Source organism: Dermacentor albipictus, chromosome 2 (assembly GCF_038994185.2).
Source record: "Dermacentor albipictus isolate Rhodes 1998 colony chromosome 2, USDA_Dalb.pri_finalv2, whole genome shotgun sequence".
In the NCBI taxonomy this organism is placed as follows: Eukaryota; Metazoa; Arthropoda; class Arachnida; order Ixodida; family Ixodidae; genus Dermacentor; species Dermacentor albipictus.
Genome location: NC_091822.1, coordinates 127948478 through 127969567, shown reverse-complemented (window position 1 = coordinate 127969567; position 21090 = coordinate 127948478). Strand labels below are relative to the sequence as shown.

At 45.5% G+C, this 21090-nt stretch overlaps 1 protein-coding gene across 1 annotated transcript in view; it reads right to left on the bottom strand.

Moving 5' to 3' along the window:
- Window positions 1-671: 671 nt before the first annotated feature.
- LOC135897393 (monocarboxylate transporter 9-like) overlaps window positions 672-21090 on the bottom strand; it is a 37391-nt gene continuing 16972 nt past the window's right edge. Inside the window, exons 2-6 of the mRNA XM_065426003.2 lie at window positions 20394-20530; window positions 11585-11810; window positions 7717-7860; window positions 5944-7014; window positions 672-1777 (exon numbers count right to left, since the gene is read on the bottom strand). Of these exons, the coding sequence (XP_065282075.2) occupies window positions 1500-1777; window positions 5944-7014; window positions 7717-7860; window positions 11585-11777 (1686 nt within the window). The 5' untranslated portion in view covers window positions 11778-11810; window positions 20394-20530 and the 3' untranslated portion in view covers window positions 672-1499. The remainder of the gene's footprint in view (window positions 1778-5943; window positions 7015-7716; window positions 7861-11584; window positions 11811-20393; window positions 20531-21090) is intronic.

Genomic DNA, 21090 nt, shown 5'->3' with positions numbered 1-21090 from the left:
TGCCTTTCCTTTGCGCAGCGATAGCGGCTTTTTACGTTCTTTCGTGGCTATAAAGAAACCATGTGCGTAAAACGCTGTAAGGACGACACGAATTGTGGCTGAATGCAGCTTTCAGTAGTGCCCTTAAAGGGAGGCGGGGTAAGTCTAACGTGCAGCATTTGATGCAGCTTTTTGACAAGAGAGGAAAAATTGTGCGCAATAAAGTTGCACAAGGTCATTCAATGGTTCCTTATCACAAATGTGTCGATAACAAACGCCCCACAAATTACACTGCTATATGAAGTAAACGTCAGTGAACACTTTCTTAGCTTGCGCATATTGCGGTTTATTTTATTTTCCCAGTAGCACCTACATTATTGGGTAATGAAGAATTATTATTAAAAATAATTTGATTCTATGTTTCACAATTTATTCTTCTCTATTTCTAGCCGTAAGAAACAAATGTGTTTTGAGCAATGTTATTTCTCTATTGAAATGAAATGTAAAGAAAGACATGTAGTCAACCTGTAATGGTGACAGCTACTCCGTTTCGCATAGCACCCACAACAACATACCAGGATATATATATATATATATATATATATATATATATATATATATATATATATATATATATATATATATATATATATATATATATATATATATATATATATATATATACACGTGGTTTCTTTTAATGTAGTTAGAACATACATATACATATGTATGTAACATATGTAACATATTTATACGTAAGCATATAAGTATAAAAGGCAAAGACAAGTCGCATCACAGTGGGTTTGTGAACAAAGTCGCAACCACTCACGAGTGGCCGTGATGTGGGCTGTGGTGAGCATATACACAGATGAGAATACACAGAATGCAAAAGAATATAACAAATAATATACAAGCTCTAATATTTACAAATTATAGGATGAAGTCGTAGTTCCATCGTGTGACTAATCAGTGCGATATGCAGTGCTTGTTAAGGAGGCCAGTGTCTTCGTAAAGATATTATTCTTATGCAAACGGGGTCTGACAATACGATCGCTGATTTTGGTAAGCATAAAAACAGTTCGCGAAAATTTTTTCAACGCCATCATCTTTACATGTGCTACAAATTCGAGATCTCACCCGATGTTTTGTTTTACTGGCCGCTGATTTCGAATACGTTCTTGTTTTCAACGTAAGTTTGTTCTTCATTTTTAAAAACATATGCAGTTATTGTAGGCAAATAGCTCTTATAAATTTGCCCTGAGCAATGAGCACCGGTACTATACCACTTATGGGTGTTTCCTGGTGTCACGGGGTCTCAGATCCTACAGCATTGTGCGGAAATTCCAGAGGCGCATGATATCTCTTGTGCGAGAGTTCGAAACGAATCTCGCAGTTTTTCAGGTACTCGGTAAGCTCCGTATGCCTAAGCCACGGATTATCATGTAAGAGTTATCACGATGACACATAACGTTGTCTTAGCGTGGTGCTAGCCCGATCACAGCTTTCGGCGTCCATGGGTGTCACACCTGAGCTGCTTGCGCCTGCTTGAAACATCGAGTGGAAGACTGTGCTAGGCGATACGATGGCAAATGGTCCTTTGGAGCAGATCTCTCTGTCTCTTCGGCTGTTTCTACAATCTCTCCTGGCGGTTTCCTGCTGGGAATGTGTACGTCCCATGCTTTCCTGTGCATTCTGTCTGTCACCGCTATGCAGCACATGACGCTGGCAGAGACGAGGCTTACACCTGCCAGCATCCAGTAAAACTTGTCGTACGAACCCAGTTCATCTCTGAAAAAACCTGCGAAGGTGAAACGCAATAATGAGACAATGAACAATGCGACCATTGCATGCAGAATGTTTTTTTTTTCACTTATCTTGCGACAATGTATCACCGAAGCAATTATCAGCGATGTGGAGTTTCATAATGCCTACAGTCGCAGGCGATGTCATGCATTATTAGCTCATACTTGGGCTTGGTCGTCCGAAAACGGAACTTTTATGAACCCACCATCTTTAGAAGGGCCTCATAGAGACACATGCCCAAGTCTGCTTCTGGCCTTCCTAGTGCTTTAGGACACCGTCATATAATGGCACCACCGCAACAAGGGCAGAAAAACATGTAACCAAGTACCCTTTAGAAGAAATTACCATTTTCAAAGGGCTCATCTTAATGCAACGATCACTACAGTAATCGTATAGGTGTAAATTAAACGCCATAAATTCCAACTGCGTCCCTTTTGCGAACATTATTAGACGACTAGTGTTGCTTGGGTAGACTTGGAACGCACAGCGCTCCGTTTCATCTGGTCGAAAATTGAGATTCAATAGACAACACCGTATGCGAATGATGTTACTCCAGGATTATTCTTTCTAAAGACATATTTTCGAAATTCCTCCATTTGATCTGGCTCCTGCGAGTCGTGTTTATTACATATTAAGTGTCCATTCCTAGATATAAAAGCAATCTTAGCGAAGCATTAAAAATCCTTTAAGGACGGCTTCCCTACCATACAAAATTCTTCTCCGCTAGTATGCGCATCGACGTGATTTAAAACAAACATCTGCACTTGATTACACTGAGTGCGCGAATCACACTTTGAGTCGGTGGTTTAAACGATATCTTTCAATTACTTTGTTTGTTGAGTCGTGCGTATATTGTGTATGTAGTCTGTCTGTGACGTGCAATGTGCGTATCACTTGTTTTCTCTACATTCCCAAATGAAGTAGCATGATCGGCGGGGTCAGGCATGCTTCTTCAGCATTCATTAATGAGCTTCTCAGTCCTAAAAATCCCAATGGATGTGTGAGTTCTACGCAAAATCCCTGCTAATGCAGGGCTACATGGAGTCCTCCAGCGTCTGAACGTGACTACCGGCCAATTATCAGCGGGGCGTCAAAAATAACTGACAATAGTATCCTACTCCTGTAGGAAGTCGAACCTGATCACCGCGGGACATCGCGGCGTTGTGCTGTGAACCACAACGCAGTTTTGTGTATCTGTCTGCTACCTTATCTCTAACATGGGGGATGAAACGGGGGATGAAAGACGGTGATATCGAACAGAGCGTGAGGAGGAACGCGGAGGAGGAGGGTGCAGCGGAGCCGTGAGGCGGAAAGCGGAGGATGAAGGCATGCCGAAAGCCTGAGAAGTGTAGAGTCACGCAAGGCAGGCTCTGCGGCGACGACCGCTACTAGATATCGCCAAAGTAGCGCGCCGTCGTCTGTTCACCGACGGCATGCGGCGAGCGCATCCAGCGATACCATAGATATATATATGGAAACAAAGGTCTGCATGAGGTCTGCATGTCTGTCTGCGGTGGCTGCTATGAATCGCGCCCACGGTTTCCCGATTAGCGAGGCAGTCGCGGCACACTTCTCTCCGTTTACAATGTACCGCACTGGACAATCTCTCTCGTGCGGTACACTGTCTCGTGCCAGCCATTGTATCGCGAAACGAAAACACGTATAGAGCTGCGCTAAAATTTCGCGTAAGGGTGTGTCGTAATCGTTGGTGATATTTTTTTCTTTTTTTCTCTTAGTAGTATCCATAGTGCAATCATTCATGATTTGCCGCTTCCGTCAATGCGTGACACCTAAAATTTCGCTCATCAACGTGTGTTCGCTTTTTTCTAAAACTTTGTTATCATGGAATTCTACGGTGTAATGGTAATGCCGATGATGTAAAGCCAGAAGCCCGGTGATGGTGCCTTACCAAGGCGCTGCATGTTTCTGTCATGTCCCTGCTGTCCTGTCATCCAGACATGTGCCTGTTTGTCCTATGTATCACATGCCACATGATGAAGCTATATTGTAGATCACCCTTTTCATGCAGGCAGCTCACTTGTTCTAGTGTTTTTTTATACATTGCGTATTTTTCTGGTCATTCGTGACTTGTGGACAGATTGAATACGCTGGTTTGGTGTTAAACATAAAACCGTGACGCCTTCTTTTCCGGCTACCTTCTTTAGTTTGTAGGCTAGACCGTGTACATGAGGCACGACGGCAAAATTATCCCTTTCGGTTTATTATTTTCTACTTCATGAACCATGCTCTTGAGGCAGCTGGCTTCTTTAGCAGGCCTCCAGCGACCGCTTTAAGCAGGCCTTTGGGGCAGCCAGCATCGACGTAATTAACAGAGATAAACCACGTCTGGTAAAACTACACTACCATAAATATGTGCCGCACAAAGGCAAGTAAAAATTTTGACTATTTCACGCTGGCCATGTTGACGGCACCGATGACGGCCGCCACTGCACTACGAGAAGCCTTGGCCAAAGTGTCCAAAATCAATTAACACCAAAACACCTGACATGAACTAAGCATGCTGAATCACAAATAAGTGAGGCTCTCAGCCTTGCATGTGTCACTGAAGCTGCGCAGTTTAGCGCGCATGCTGTAAACTCATGAGAGAAAAGAAAGATGTGTTCAACTAAAGTCGACACAAAAGAAGACAAGGTGGACGTACGTGGTATATATATATATATTGGGACAGTAAGGGTCATGTCATGTTGCATAATTGCATGATGTCGTTGCAATATTTGCGTTATGTATTTCGTTGCGTTGTCAGAAACTGCATTTTCGTGCTTTTTCTATTTTTTATTCATATCTCGAGAATTCTAAGTACCTCTTTTACGCACATCTGCACTAACGTTGTCTTCATTCGCATCGACTTTGGCTGACAACCCCCTCCCACCCCTTCCTGCGTGTCTCCGGTTGTCAAAGCGCCGGCTCGAACTTTGAAGTTGGCGAACTGTGCGCCGCAAAGTTGCCCAACGGCTTGCTGGTAGTAGCTGCCTACTACGCCCCTACCGCACTCACGAAAGACGTCGTGCACTTCCTGCAACTCGCATTAACCGTCCATCGATCCACACCGATGTTAGTAGTGGGGGACTTTAATGTTGACATAAAGACAAACAGCAATTTCCTAACACTTATGCGGGAGAACATCCCGTTCCTCTCGCTCGTAACGCGTCCCACGGCTGTGACAACCTCGCGAGGCACTTGTATAGATCTCGTCTTTGAGAATCAAGCATTGGTGTACCAAGTCGAACATATATCAGTCTATTTCTCCGACCACAAAGCTTCCTTCATGACTGTCAAGAACTGTTAGTGGAGTCTTTGTTAAAGGAATACGTGTGAAAAATAAAAAAAAATTCTGTGATAGCGCATACATGTGTTGCTCGATTTTTATTTCTGACCAAGAGGAATGGTGGGCCGAAAGTGCCGCCTATGATGTCATGCGGGTAATGTTCTACTGTATGGGCGTTAATTACGCCTGTACTGTTAATTTTACCTACTCTGCGATGACTAATTTTCGCTTTTTGTCTCGTTGATATCTACATTTTCCTACCGTTTGTGTCTCGGTACAACACTCTAGAGGCGCGAGATTGCAGTTTTTTTTACCAAGAGGCCGGAAAGCTACACAGATCCCACGTACGCTACACCCGTCTGAATTCTCAAAATACACCCGTCCCACCTGAAATTCTCCAACAATATTCCGCGATGAACCTGTAAATTCCTGAGGCAGTATCATGTATGGAAGAGGCTTGGCGCGCCTGAATGCCCACCAAGTCGACAAAAGTTGTATAGGTTTCAGGGTAAACATCGGCTTCAACAGCTATGTAAATATTAATGCGGAACGAGGAATGGGCAATTTGTAAAATTAGACTATGCGAAACTTCACTTCGTCGATACTTGAGGACAATGCAGAAAGACTGGACAAGAACTAACAACAAGCGCCCTTGCTGCCTGTTCTTGGGCCGTCTTTCCTGCTCTGTTCCCAAGTACTCTCGTGACATGACCTTTCCGCGATATGAGCTTCGCGCCATATCACATCATTTGGACTAAACACTCCCCCCGCTTCGTCCTCTTCGGCGCATTGACTCGGCGAAACACGTCGTGCACAAATCGTAGAGAGCTGTCGCTTAAAAAAAAGAACAACGAACACTACAGCAAATGCATTACCTATGATGGACGGCGCACTCAACAAGGCAGGGACACTGGCCACTCCGAGCAGGCCACACACAGCCGCCAGGGTCTCCACGCCCAAGTAGTCGCCGATGAGCACACCCTTGATGCACAGCAGGTAACCTTCGCACACGCCGACTACGGCGGTCAGGGCAGCGAGTGTCGTGAAATCCTGAACGCGAGAGATCAGGAGCAGGCAGGCGGCAGCCAGAGCAAGGCTCCCGGCCGTGAACGGACAGCGACTGCTCGCGATCTTGTCCGAGACAAAGGGCACCACCATGCGACCGACCAGCTGGCCCACAGCCGTGTAGGTCTGGAGCTGCTTGGCGTCCTTCAGAGTCGCCACTCCTTTGTCCATTCCGTACTCGACGATGGTGGTGTCCACCATCGCCAGCATGTAGTCGATCGTCATGAAGGGTATCAGAAGCACGTAAAACATGGGCGACCGAAAGAGTGTCGCATAGTGCGCCAGCAGACTGGGTGAGTCGACCCTCATCTGCTTGGCGCCGACGCGCTTCTTCGCGACACAGTTCGCACGTGGCGAGCCATTGGGGATGCGCAATTTCGTCACGTCCAACTTCGTGACGTCCGTCACCAGGATTCTGACTGAGTCGCGTTTCGCCGTCTCCTTCTCCCACGCCTTGTCCTTCGTCGCGGGTTCTTTATTCGCTTCCTCATTCGTCGCGCATCGCCTAGTTAGGCTGCCCGTAAGAAGTCGTCGCTTTGGTGTCAGGTGAGCCCCTTTGGTTAGACCTTGCAGTCCATTCGGTGCCGCAGGCACTGAGGAGGCCTCCGCCCGTTTTCTAACGCACCACGTCGGTATGGTCACGGGCTGCGGATCGCTCAGCAGCATGACCAGTGGCACCGCGTGCATGGCCATCGCGCCGACGAGAAGAAGAGCTCCCTGGGCGCCGTAGTTCTCGGCAACGTAGCCGATCAAGGAGGGTCCGACAATGCCCGACGCTGCCCAGCCGCAGTACTTAAAGGCGGTGGCGGTGCCACGGTACTTGTCGAAGTACAGTAGAAGGTAGAGTGAAAGGCTGATCATAGAGATCCCGGCACCGGCTCCTGGGTGGGTATACAAGTGACGTTTGCAGTAAATTGATTCCAGCAGCATCAAATCTATACTCTATTGACATTTCGGTAACAAGGCGCGGTTCACCTACCCAACACTGAATATTAACAAACCTGCCTCTGCGTCAACACGCTTGTAATGACGTTTTGATGACACCACACAGGAAAGATTACTGATGTCACACTGTATCTTATAGGATTTCCTACTATGTGAAAGAGGAAAAGAAGTTAAAAAAATGTCATCCACCCGACTTGTAGCACGAACTTACAAATGAAGCCCAAACGAACTTCTCAAAAAGAACGTTTCGCAGTTCAAGAAAAATTCACCCTGGTCTGGAGTTCGTCCTGGCCTGCGAAGTCGGGTGGATTACAAGTTTTTTTCTTAAATGAGTTTTGCCTCACCTTGCGGGCTTCCACAGAACTGGTTGTCCACTTGTTTCTTTGTGTTGGCGACCTTTGATACCAAATTATGATGTGTTCTAATGCATAGCCTGCTTGGTACAGTGCATTCTAACAGGTGACTAGGGCAAGGCCATCCGTGGCCGTAGTTGTGGTGTATCTAGTGGTGTTGTGGTGTAGAATTGGTGCATCTGTTCATCAAGTGAACGAACTCGGGACATTGCCCTTCATGTTAGTCAGGATTTTTTTCCCTATCGTTCTCAATGAATAGAATACCCGATGCACACGCGCGCTTACCGTACACGCCGCCGTACAGCGCTGCCATCCATACGATGTCCGGTGCGAAAGCACATGCCACCAAGCCTACACAGGTAAGCGCGACTCCGAACAGGGTCAGGTGGTAAAGAGGCACCCTCTGTTGGAGAACACTTTGCACCAGACCTGCGAAGGTGAAAATACGTTCCCAGCTCAGGCCTGCACTCCTTAAACACGCCTCATTTATTTACTCCCCCAAATAAGCATCGAGAGATTTGCTGAAATAAGATCGCCGACCTATCTGGCTTAATACCAGCAGTTCACGGCAGTACAGCGCGGCCTGATGATGACCCGGGACCTAATTAATAGAGTCTGAGTTACTTCTCTTGACATTGTACTAGAACTGACGGGGCGGATTGGAAATCCAACGCTTGGCTTTTACTTCCGTTCTTCTCTCTGTCAACCTAACCTTATTAATTTATTTGTGTTCTCATTTGACTCAATACTGTTGCTATTACTGAGCTCGATATGTTGTTTAGCTCTCTTGCAACGCGCATTCCTACAGAAAAGTACTGCAATACATTGCTTTGTGTCATCGCCAGCTGTATTCGCTCAGCGTTGGATATGCTTGCCGGCCTTATATGTTCACATTTTCTTTCAATGCTCCTCGTGGTTCTATTCTTTCCTTTATGTGCAAACAAAGCGTGCCTTTAGCACTCAGTCCTTGAGCAGAAGAAACGAACTTGTTTTTAATAATGTTGGGGTAAGTAATATAGCGCTCGCCATTATTAATTACTTTATTTGGAATGAATTGTACTGTGATGGCGCGCGAACGAATTCGCTTGAAATCGACGCTTTGCTTCACTAAGAACTTCTTTAGGGAAGTAATCTTTTTCGAGACACATATGGGATCTCCAACAAAATGCTTATTGACATCATAATAGGTAAAATTATGTTAATGTGACACACAAGTAGAAGTGACACACAAGTAGAGGGCAATCTCGAGCACGGTTTGGGCGACACCTTCACGAGGTAGGTTACCCTGAACGTCGCACTAACAAAACCGATAGGCGCTAGCTTTAGACAAGACGTAATCATGATCGATCAATGAATCAGTGAACCAATCAACTTTATATGACCAGAAACAATCGATGGTCTGAATATTGGCACCCAAAGAAATAAAATAGGTAGGCCAACTATTACCAAAGTACCGGATGAGTATAAACCAGAAAAAAAGGTTCAGACATATGCAACAGTTCCAATTCATAATTTCTATAACGACCCTTGCAAATGCATGGATTAAAAAAGTTCATCAAAAGCACTTAACTTTTTAAGGCAAAAGAGGGGCTATGAGAGAGACGGTAGGCAAGGGCTCCAGAATAGTTTAGACCAGCCTTAGTTCTTAAGTGACCACTCAAAGGACGCTACGCCGCTTTTGTGTTTCACTGCATTCGTCCCACATAAGAAGGCGCCTCGCCATGGCTCGGAATTGAACCCGAGACCTTGCGCACAGCGGCAATACTCCTTAGCTACAAAGCCATTGTCAGCCTGTCCTGCATGTGCTTCCGCGAAAAATGGCCTGTTTCAAGAGACTCTCAAATGGACCTTTTTACCAGTTGTAGAGAATGGTATGCTACTGATTGCAAGGCATAATTGCGGTACTTGTGTTGCATGTAAAAGGGTTCCATCGCAAGCCACACAGAAGCATCAAGACATTGGCATATATCTCCGACTACTCCACCATCACGCAATCGACAAGGAACACATCATCATCTACCAGTGGATACCGGGACCCTGCGGAATTTCGGGAAATCACAGCGCGGATGAGGCCGCCCGATCGGCCCACGATGGTGCCCATGTCATACCAATACCAATGTCACAAGCAGACGCAGCCACAAGTCTTCGCTCCCTCGCCCGCGAGCTTACGCAGCATCTGTGGAACACCAGTGAATTCACGAATGCACGTCTCCGCAGATTGGATCCACGTCTGCAACTCCGCCTACCACCAGGATTACCACGAGCGGAAGCAACACTTCTGTGCTGCTTGTGGCTCGGCGTGGCATTCACCAACTCCTTTTCATTCCGCATTGGAATGGCCGACAGCCTGATTGCGACACCTGTGGCTGCGAGGGGACGATTGAGCACCTCCTGTGTGCCTGTCCCAGTTACAAAGTGCCATGAAAAGTGCTCGTGATCACACTAAAAAAACTGGACAATCGCCCCTTTACAGAGGAAAGAGCTCTACGACACTGGTCCAGACGGGCTTCGGTACTCAAGACCTTTAAGGACATGCGAATTGTGCGACTGTCTTTCAGTGTTGTAGCGCGTAGTATCGCGTTACTGTGCGAATTTTCCGGTTTCCCTAATTTTTTTCCTGTTCTTCTTCTATCTCCTTTTATTCCCTTTAGCCCTTTCCTCAGCTCAGGGTAGCCAGCCAGTACTTACACTGGCTAAACTCCCTGTCTTTCCTCCCCTTTGCGTCATCCTCCTTTGACATATATCTGTGTAGTGTTACATACGGGACCGTTTCCTGTGCCTACTTCGAGTTCCCCAGACCACATCGAATCGCACCACAGCTAATTAAGGAGCGCAGAAGCACGGATACCACATTCCTGAGGCGCGGCACGTGTAAACAAGTTGGCGGCCCCCACTTCGTGTGCCGCCGGTGGAGCTATTCATTGCTTGACTCTTCCTGAAAGTGAAGCGAGAGCCTGGCACTGTTCCAGGTAACGCGAGTCCCGAAGCAAGACGGCTGTAATGCGCCGCGAAGGCCTGGCAGCGTCACCCCCACCTGGCTATTGTGACGGCGCATTGCAAGTCAGCAAGGCAAGACCGCAGGGAGAAATAAGCCCTCGGACAATTGGGGACCCAGCGGCGACTCTCTTCGCCAGGTATTACACCATCGCACGGGCGCCTACCATTGGCCAAAAATGACGACACTTGAGCGGGCTCGCCGATTGACCGAAAATGGCGTCATCTGAGCGGGCTCGCCCATTGGCCGAACGTGACGTGTCTTCGAGACACCGAAGGGCTTAAAAGACGCAGACCGTGAGCAGCAGTAGAGCATTCCTAGAGGATTCCTTGATTCATCTAGCTCTTTCGAGCTTCTTGCCACGGGCCGCAGTGTCCGAGTTGCTGCCGGCCCGTAATGTCTCTAAGACTGTTAATTGACTCTCAGCGTAAATAATGTAAATAAGCCTCCCAAGTTTTGATCGAGCAAAGTCCTCCTCAACTCCTACAGTAGTAAAGGCAAGATGAAATTTTCAATGCATGCGGATGTGCAGTTGCTATCAAAATTGTGTTATAGTGTATTGTTCATTATTTCAAAAAAGCCCCCTCAGTCCTTTGTTAACCCATTCTGCTCTGAACCGATATCTCTGGCATTGTATGGGACACTTTATATCCTTATGTAGGCTTGTATTTTATATTAAACCTGCGATAGCATTACGTTTAACTTGTTATAATATATGCGAAAGATATGATACCATTTTACCTATGCACGAATCAGAATAATACACGAGTCAAGCGCTTAGGTTGACGCACCGGGCTCATCTTTCCAATGTGTTTCGACTCTATCGCCTACGACCGCTAATATCATTATTTTGGGTGTGGCGCAGATGCATATCTGTTTTCGCGTTTAAAAATTAGGCAGAAAAAGCACTCTGACCGTGCAAAACTGATCATCGACACGATACAAAATTGCACACATTCTCCCGCAATAGAAAGCTGACCGTAGGTGTTGCGCCCACCCTTGTGTACGTACCTTTTTCTTCGTCCTTGTTTTTCCGCGCTACCTTGTTATGCGTTCAAGGATGCACCAACTAGCCCAAACAAGAGCTTTACTGCGACCACTATATATCCCACCTTGTCAGGGTGACTGAAAACTCGGTCATATGGATCGGCGTCTCACCTATTGTGTTCGACATCACTGTGTACGTGGACTGCGGCCAGGCGGCCATTTCGTGGCTGATACGGAACTCGCCCATGAAGAGCACGTACAGCAGGCCCGCGCTGGACGGCGGCAGGAAGACGAGGAACGCCGAGAAGGTCGCCACCAAGGGAACACCCCAGCACCGGTCCTGCAACTCGGCTGGAGGAGGCATCCCGGGTGCTGTTCTCGAATTCCGTTCGAGGACCTGCAGTCGCCCAGAGGGAAAGTTTGATGGCTCATTGATTGATTGATTGATTGATTGATTGATTGATTGATTGATTGATTGATTGATTGATTGATTGATTGATTGATTGATTGATTGATTGATTGATTGATTGATTGATTGATTGATTGTCAATGTAATAACTGTGATATGACAGACCCTGTTGAAGGAGGCTGGACATTAATCTTGAAAACTACAGACAAAAATTTTGGAAGTGTGGCAAATGCGGAAGACCACGTGAGACTGGGAAAGCGCGGGTCACCAATAGTCAGTTAAACACGTCTTATAATGGCGTTGCCAGGAGGGCCATTGTGTGTTAGCGGTGGTTCGACATCCACACTTCAGCGACTCTCCGCTTCTTTCATGTCCCAGAGCCTGGGCGACGCTTCGAAGACATCGACCACTGAAATTCGGAGTGTTGCCTGAACCGCTGCTCGCACTGTGCCATGCCGATCTGGCAACTTCAAAACAGCACTTGCTGTGGGAGTGCAGCCGGGCTAATCTTTTGGTTTTATTCTGATCTTCCTGTGTACGCCAGCGTCATCGCTTTCCGTTACCTTTCCAATGCGGCCGCCCAGGGTGGGAGTCGAAGACGCTCCTCTTGCTCAGCCCAAGAGGCCAATGGCAACTCAGCCATCACATAGTAGATCAAGTTAGGGACATAATTATTGCAATTGAGAGGTTTATGACGCCATCGACAACTGGTCGCTTCAAGTCGCACAGCCTACCCAACAAAGTTACTGTTCCTCTGACAGAAAAATGGTAGAATAGAAGGCAGCGTATGTAACACTGTAACGCATAACAAGCATTCCCTAGCTACAATGCAGTTTATAACTACGTGTCCTTATGTGGGAGAGAGCACTTGAAGAGCCCCTCTAAGGATACGTACGTCGCATACAGGGGCGTCCCACGTAACATTAGCCAAACTTTTAAAATGTGCAAATGTCACGTAGCTGGACAGAACCGAGGTAATGTTATTTGCCGTCGCTTCGAGATAATGAGATTATTTTTTGCATTCTACCTAAATACATAAACAGTCCTAATTAATAAATAAACTTCTGAAATAATATAATTAGATGAAAAGTGTCAATAATAAAATTGTAAATCGACATGATAAGCTCCTGATACAGCTTTCTCGTTGACATTTCTTATCTAAATATAATATTTGAGAAGCTGGCCATTTAATTAAGACTAATTAATTAGGCGCCATGCAAAACATTAATATGAGCTCTCCAAGTGACGGCAAATAAGACTACCTTGGTTTTGTCCAGCTACGTGGCATTCCCATAATATTTAAAGTTTGGCTAAAATTTCGTGGGACACCCTGTATCTACATGCTGTTTCCGAGAAGATTCCAAAAATTTGCTGAAAATGCAGTGCCCGCAATAAAAATGTAATTGAAAAAAGAAAACGGATTATCCGAAACAACGAACGTCAGAAAATACGTCATGCGATTTAATTTCCACGGTAATTAGTTAAAATAATATTTATTCTCTTTAGTTAGCGTGGTTACGTGCCCGCTGACAAAGTTAGTAGCTGTAGAAGAGATGATGTCACATCAGTTATAAAATTGTGCGAAAGGTCCTTCTCCTAAGCCTTGCAGCACGTTTCTCAGTTTTTTGCTAGGAAACTGGAACCGGGCGCTTGAGGTGCGCACGAAACCACGTGCACAAGGAACGTACGCTATGGACATCCTCTGGCGTTCTGCGTTCGACTCCACACAAGTCGAACCGTCTTTCTTATTTCGACGACCTGATTTGGGGCGGACAAAAACCGGATGCACGTGTACGTCGCCCGAGCGTTCGCGTCGTGTGTGTTGAAGCTAAAGCAGTCCATAAAAAAAAATAATACTACCACAACGTGTCAATCAAAAATGTTCTTCTCTCGTCCCCATCAAAATTTCGGCGGCATTTCAGACCTCACAAGAAGTCCGTAGCAAACATTTGCATCGATGGAGTAACTATAGCAGACCACTCGATAATCGCAGACTTGTTCAACACCATTTTTCTGTTCCGTGTTCACGGACGATAACGGTAGAAGGCCAAGTTTCAAATTGTATAACGATGACCCCCCACCCCCACCCCCTTCAATTGATGATGTGGAAATATCTGAAAAGAGCGTGTTCTCACTCTTGTTAAACATTGACGAAAAAAAAAATTGCCAGGTATAGATAGCGCACCTAATGCCTATACCTTGTCAGATATGCTGAATGGTGTTCAAAATACTTGTGCGTGTTGTTCAATGAAACTTTACTGCGAGCAGACATTCAAACAGACTGAAAACACGGAGAGATAATACCTATACCTAAGTCACCAAACACCTCGCTCCCTGGTTCTTACAGGCCAATTTCATTACTATCCTCATGCGTCAAGAAACTCTAGCACATTATGTTGAAGAACACGCCGACTATTCTGGAAAACAACAACTTAATTGATTCCAGACAGCATGGCTTCCGCAAAGGGCTCTCGACAATAACGTCGTTACTGGAAGCTATCTATGATTTCGCTGATTTGATAAGCAGGGCCAAGTCGATATCATATATCTAGATTTTGAAAAGTCTTTCGATAGTGTGTCCCACCAGAAACTACTTTTAAAACTGCAAGCCATTTTGAAAAACAGTACGCTGCTTGCTTGGATTCAGGCCTACCTATGTGATGGGCAACAGAGCGTATTGTTTCAAGGCGTAAGTTTCAGTGCAGCATCATTTCAATCCAGTATATCGCAGGGCTCCGTGCTCTGCCCACTTTTCTTTTTGGTTTTTATTAACGGCATCCTTCATGATATACCTGTGAATATTAAGTTATTTGCGGACGATTGTATCATTTATCAAGCAATAAAAAGCCCGAGAAATCAAGGCCTCCTATGGGTAGTTTTATCCACAATTGAGTCTTGGTGCTCAACACGGCAGATGAAGATTAATGAGAAAAAGACAATAGCCATGAGAATCACTCGCTCAAAGCAGCTATTAACCTTTTACATGACTAACGGACGGCATTTATCCTTCCTAGATACCTACAAATATCTATAGGCGTCATCATCACATTAGATCTGAAATGGAATGGAATGACCATGTTACTTATATCCAAAATAAAGCTATGCGCAAACTAGGTTTTTTTAAAGAAGTTCCTCGCGGCAGTCCACACCTGAGGTCAAATTATTAGCGTATAAAACGTTCCTTAGGCCTATCTTGGCATACGCCGCGGTTCTTTGGGATCGGTACACCCAAGCAAGCATAACAAAACTTCAAGATGTTCAAAGAAAATTAGTTACGTGCATTTTTAATTCTTATAGTAGGAAATCATCTCCGACTGTTCTTTTAGACAGAGCTAACCTAGAAGCAATGCAGGTAAGAAGGCGTCGAGAAACACTGAAATACATGCACCTGCTCTACCCTGGTAAGCTTAAGCTAAACAGAAATCGCTACATTAAACATGTTTCTCGACGACCAAAGCGATCGCATCATTCTAAGGATCTAGAAGACTTTGCTTGTAACACTGACAGTTTTAATAATTTCTTCTTCCCGCGAACCATTCGAGAATGGAATACTCTGTGCCGCGATGCCATGGAGTGTCCAACTCTCGAGACATTTTTAAAGATGCTCTAAATCAATTCTTTTTTTTTCAAACTTCTTTGGTTTTCACTTACTTTTGCCTTTCCTTCTTCCAGCTTCGATCTCGCATTATGTATCATTCATTGTCTTACTCAGGTAGCCTCACTATTTTTCTTTTCGCTCCTGTGTGCGCATGTCCATATTCGTGTTTCTTGATACGGCGCTACGCTTGCGGTCACTGGCGGACTTGCACTACGCGCCCTTTCGTTTTAGTGTTGTATGATAGCGAAGTATGGCAGCAAGAGTATGATAGCGCTGTTATCACCTTTAATGTGAACGTTGGGCGTATCACTCGTGTACAAGGCTTGGTGGCCCAGCATAAAGTGCGCAGCATCCTTCGTTGGTGATTCCTTAAGCGTGACTTTGTCTTTGAGTATGGCGTTTGGTGGCGTAACACAATCGGTTTTGTTATTATTGCCTTGTATTACTGCCTTGCACCTTTCTGCGCTCCACGTTACACCACTCCTGCCACGGGCCTTCAAACGAATGCTGGCAGTATTACTGAAATAAATAAATAATAAAGAATGTTTTCTCGCGCCATCGAAGCGAAGTAGCACAGCGGGATGTTTATCAGAAACGGCATGGATGTCAGTCGAGAGCGACTGCGTGTTTCGGGGACTTCGGCGGCAGAACGGAGAGAACGCGTGAGGTCGTTTCGACGGGCGCGTAACAGGCGCATGAGCGTCAAATGTTTGTGGTGCAACGCAAGGGCCGGCTTTCGCGCGTTAACAGCTGGGACTAGCGGAAAGCGCCGCTCTTCCTCGCCTCGTCCAGCTGTTCTTATCCACGCACGTGCTTAACTCGTGAAGCTTGCATATCTACATATATATATATATATATATATATATATATATATATATATATATATATATATATATATATATATATATATATATATATATATATATATATATATATATATATATGTATATCTATATATATATATATATATATATATATATATATATATATATATGCTCTCGCGGAGGATCTACGAAGAGTTTGCCGACACTGTGCAGCCAAGCATGCACGTGGCTTAGTGACTGCGTAGGCGACGCGTTCGCTTAGTGCGTGCGACGTTCTTTCTCTGGGCACGAGATCGACGGTTGAACTCGCGGCCGTGTTCTGATGAACTGCGCGAATTGCAAAACCGCTCTTGCAGACAGGCTCGTGTACACGTTAAGAGAATCTCAGATGGACAAAAATTGTTCTGTATATTGTCACTGCATCCTCCTTTAAATCCAAATGAGCAACTTCAGGAAGCTAAACAGGCTGTCATCTTACAACGGACTGCATTGGTAGCTAGGCTCCTGTTCGACCCGCCGCGGAGTATCCCAGCAGCTATGCCGCTGCGTTGCTGAGCTCGATGGGGCGTGTTCGATCTCGACTGCGGCAACCGCATTCCGACAGGGGGGCAGAATTAGTACCGTTCGTGGCACCGTGCGTTGGGTGGCCGTTGAAGAATTCCCGATAGTCACAACTAATCTGGATCCACCATTTTACGGCGTGCCTCATAATAACATCGTGATTTCGTTCATTTCTTTTACGAGTCAAGGTAAAATTAGCGCACACAATGAATGAAGGACACAGGTGGTCAACAAACGAGCGCTGACTCAGAAGTCACTTTATTTCAGGAAGGGATTACACATATATACTCCCCCTTACTGCAATGAACATGGGCAAAACATTCGCAGCAACGAAATCAAAAGGTGACATGTTATTGGGAAAGGTGAATTCTTCGTCAGTGAGTACAACGGATGGCTCACTCAGGCACATATGGCAGTCAGTCAAACCCTACACCGCACCTGTTTATTTTGAACGAACATTGAATTTTCCTTCAAAGCACAGACAAATTTACTTCCTAGCTTGTCAATCTTTTATTTGCCACAGCCTTGCAGAGTCGTTGTAGCTTGTTATGGGCGTTGGAAACAGCATCAACACCAAGCCGGTTCTTTGTTCCACGAGAAAAGCAATTGACGTAACGCACGGCTAGGACGCGCTTTCGCTCAGTGCCTTTTCGGCTCTTTCCTGGCACTTTTAGCTTCACAACCATGGCCATTTCGGCAGTTTTCTCCGCCACTCTACAAATAATGTGCTCCGGGAAACTCACCAGTTCAGTCTGATCTCTTCATTCGAAAAGTTTTGCTCCACTGTGTCCTGACGCAACTTGAACAAGGCCGCCGTAAGTCAAGAGACCGCAATTCCTCTTTTTACAATTTTCGAATGACCGGAGTCATTGGGGAAAAAAAGCTTATCTAGGGTCATACATCCAGCAAGCATGATCTGATCGTAATCCTAATGTCCGATCCGGAAATTGTAGTTCCTTTTAATTGGCAACCCCGTGAGTGAATATGAAGCACTTTGCACATACACGGTACCCTTTGAGGACGTTAACAACACTGCAGCCGCCTTCAGCTCTGTCAGGCATAACCAAATATTCGTCAGCAAATGTGAAACCCCTTCTTAATGAACCATTCAAGCCCAGCTTCAATGCTTCCGTCCACTCGGGCCAGGAAAATGTCGCTGAGGACTGCCGATACCTCAGAGCCAATGCACACGCCGGAATTCCACACAAAGAATGCTCCTTGCCATCCAATAAAAGTGTAATTAAAATGACAGGACTGAAGTTCCAAAAGAAAAAATACCTTTCGCCGATAATTCCCTATTATTTCTAAATATACTGAGATGTGAGTCAGCGCTTTTCCGCCAAGCACCTGTGTCCTTCATTCTTTCTTCGCTCTAGATTTAGCATGAATAATCCCCAACAGGTCCAGCTTTCAGTTGTTCTCGTTTCTTTGTGGCTTCTGTTCTTGAAACCTGACATCGTGAACATCGGTTCTATAGGTTAACACATAGGTAAAAGAATGGGATAAGGCGCAGAGTCGTTGCGCATGAGATGTCAAGCATCATGGATTGGCCTAAAAATTCTCGATGCCCTACAAGTCACTAAACTTATAGGGGAAACTCACTGAAATTAACAGTGCTACTTACATAAAATGTGCTTCGTAAATCTCACAACATCACACTTTTACTGCACCGCCAGTGCTACATTATTTCAAAGCTTCCACTGTCAGTCGTATAGTTGAACTGTTTCTACAATATTTGTTTCCATTTACGTCGCTCCACATGGAAGTCTGTGCATCATTGAGCAATGTAACTATCATACGTGGTGATGAAATAGCCTAAATGTGAAACCAGGTCTTGTGCGGGCTGTCCGGATATCGCACGTCATTACGAAAACAGCACAAATGAATCTCAGAAAGATGTATTTCATAAAGACCAATAGTAACGAAACCTCGAACCGCATAGAAAGCCTAGATTAGGGCAGAGTACTGCCGCCTCTATGTAAGATGTGAAATTTTGAAACACAGGTGAATGCGTTTCGAAAAGCTCGCAAAAACAGACCTTTAAAAACGAAGCTTTCTCCGGTTTGGCGTGGCGAACGCTGCATCTGGCTGCAGTAGGATTGGCGATCGAGTCAGTATCTCAGCGGATATAATTGATGACATACAGGGCGTCCCCCAGCTAACGTCAGTTAAGCTATTCAAACAAAAAGACTGGTTCAATGTTGTACGATTATGAGGCCTTCTCTGTACGGTCATCGGTCCTCTTTCACCTCCAGGATTTCACTGATTGCCTGGGTAATTAGAGAATAATACATATTGACTTTTCCAATGTTTTTAACCAGGTCGCCACTTCCATTAGCGAAGCTGGTATTGCGTCGTCAAACATCCCATCAAGCGTGACAACGTTTTCGGTAACGTTTTACGGCGAAATGCAAAAGACGCCCGTGTGTGCCATGCGTATGGTGCACGGTAAAGAACCCCATTTGGTCGAAATTAATCCGGAGACCCCCCACTACGCCTTGCCTCGTAATCATGCCGTGGTTCTGGCACGTATAACTCTAGGAATAAATAGTTATTTATTTTAGCGCTTAACTCGTAGTAGTTGTGAATTACGAAAAGTGCCACCGGATGACGGGCCAACGCCCAGCAACACCAGTGGTTTTAAACTTAAAATGAATTATTCCCAAAATTCGATTCGTTGCCGTATCTGCTGAAGTGGGGCGAAGCTTCCTTCACCTTTATACTGAGGTCCAGCGCAACTCGTCGAAGTGAGCTTATTTTCTTTCGAGACAGTTCTTGTAAAACTATATTTAACTATATTTTTAACTATATTTTTAACGATATTTTTAACTATATTTTTTTTTTGCATAGACGCCAGCCAACGCGCAATGAGTGACCGCCAGTGATGAACTTGACGCCAGTAATATAGTGGCAGTTGTCATGGTCACTCTTTATAGCGTACAGTTTTAAAAGAAACGATAAATAGAAGGAAATAAAAAACGCTCCTATCCTAGACAGCGGTGCCGTATCCTTGCCTGCTGTTTTAAAATTACGTCCACGCTAAAGACCACGTTATTGCGTTCTTTTTTTTTAATCTTCGCTAGCATTGTATGCGTGTCCGCATGAAGAACATCGCCTGCAGGACTTTTTCATCTCGCCATGCGCAGCTGCGCATACTACTGTGTATGGGCGCAGACAGGACACTGTTTCGAAATGGCACAATATTGATACAAGTCTGTAATTCGTTAAATATGGTTCATGAACAGTGCAGTCGAACAAGAACACGTGGTGGACACAAACTTGCATCAAACGGGAGACTACATTGAAGACGATGGCGAGGTCAAAGTACATCGAACGCAATCCATAGGTAGAAAGGAAACGGCGATTCACGTGTTTGGTATTTTGACTCACTTGTCTCACAAATGCGCATGCTTAAGTCAGCTTGCTCCTCATCATCGTAAAACGACGTCGTGAATGAGTATTCTCTGGTGCCATTGAAATATTCTTTGCCTTCTCCGTCGTTCTCGTTATAAAAACTGCGTATACAAATCGCGTACTGGAGGAAGCTGTGAGGGGGTGTAAATGCCGCGTAACCGGTAATCACATCACCTGCTTTCGACCAAGTGCGGCGAGTGGACATTCGTCAGTCAGCGCCTCTTCGTCAGCCTCTTCTTCCCGTGTGTCCTCTCGCAATCAGCAGTTCACCCGTCGCGTCAGCAGTAGTTATGCCCCACAATCGTGCAACCCTGTGACAGAAATAAGAGCATGGAAATGTCCTTTACCACACGTGCGCAGAGTAAAATATTCTGTTGGCTGTTCCCGCTCGCGAGAGAACGGGAAAGCAGCGACTCCACGAAGTAATAAAGAATAAAAAAAACAGAGAGTCGTGATGCAGAAACAAGCGCGCACATAACGGTACGCACGCAAACAAGCACCTATACCCCCCCCCCCCCCGCCTCCTCGACGGGGAAAGAGAACAACGGAGATAAGAAGTGTAGATGTTATGTTTGCGGCGGCCACATTTTTGTTACTCTTGGAAAAGAAACCCATCTGCAGCTATATAGCATGCACTGCGTACGCCCAGCGTCATGGCAGTGCGTCAGCCAAAAAAAAGAGAACAAAGTGCCTCAGCTGCAAATGGGTGCGATGCAGGCGCATAGGTGCGGGCTCAACATTTCTGAAATATTAAAGCACGCTGCTGCTATTATTTCGACTCGAGCGTGCTGCCCTTGCCGACAGATGGAAAGCGACCTTCGAACCTGCTCACAGAGCTCGTTTCCCCCCCAAAGGCGTCCGTGAAGGTTTC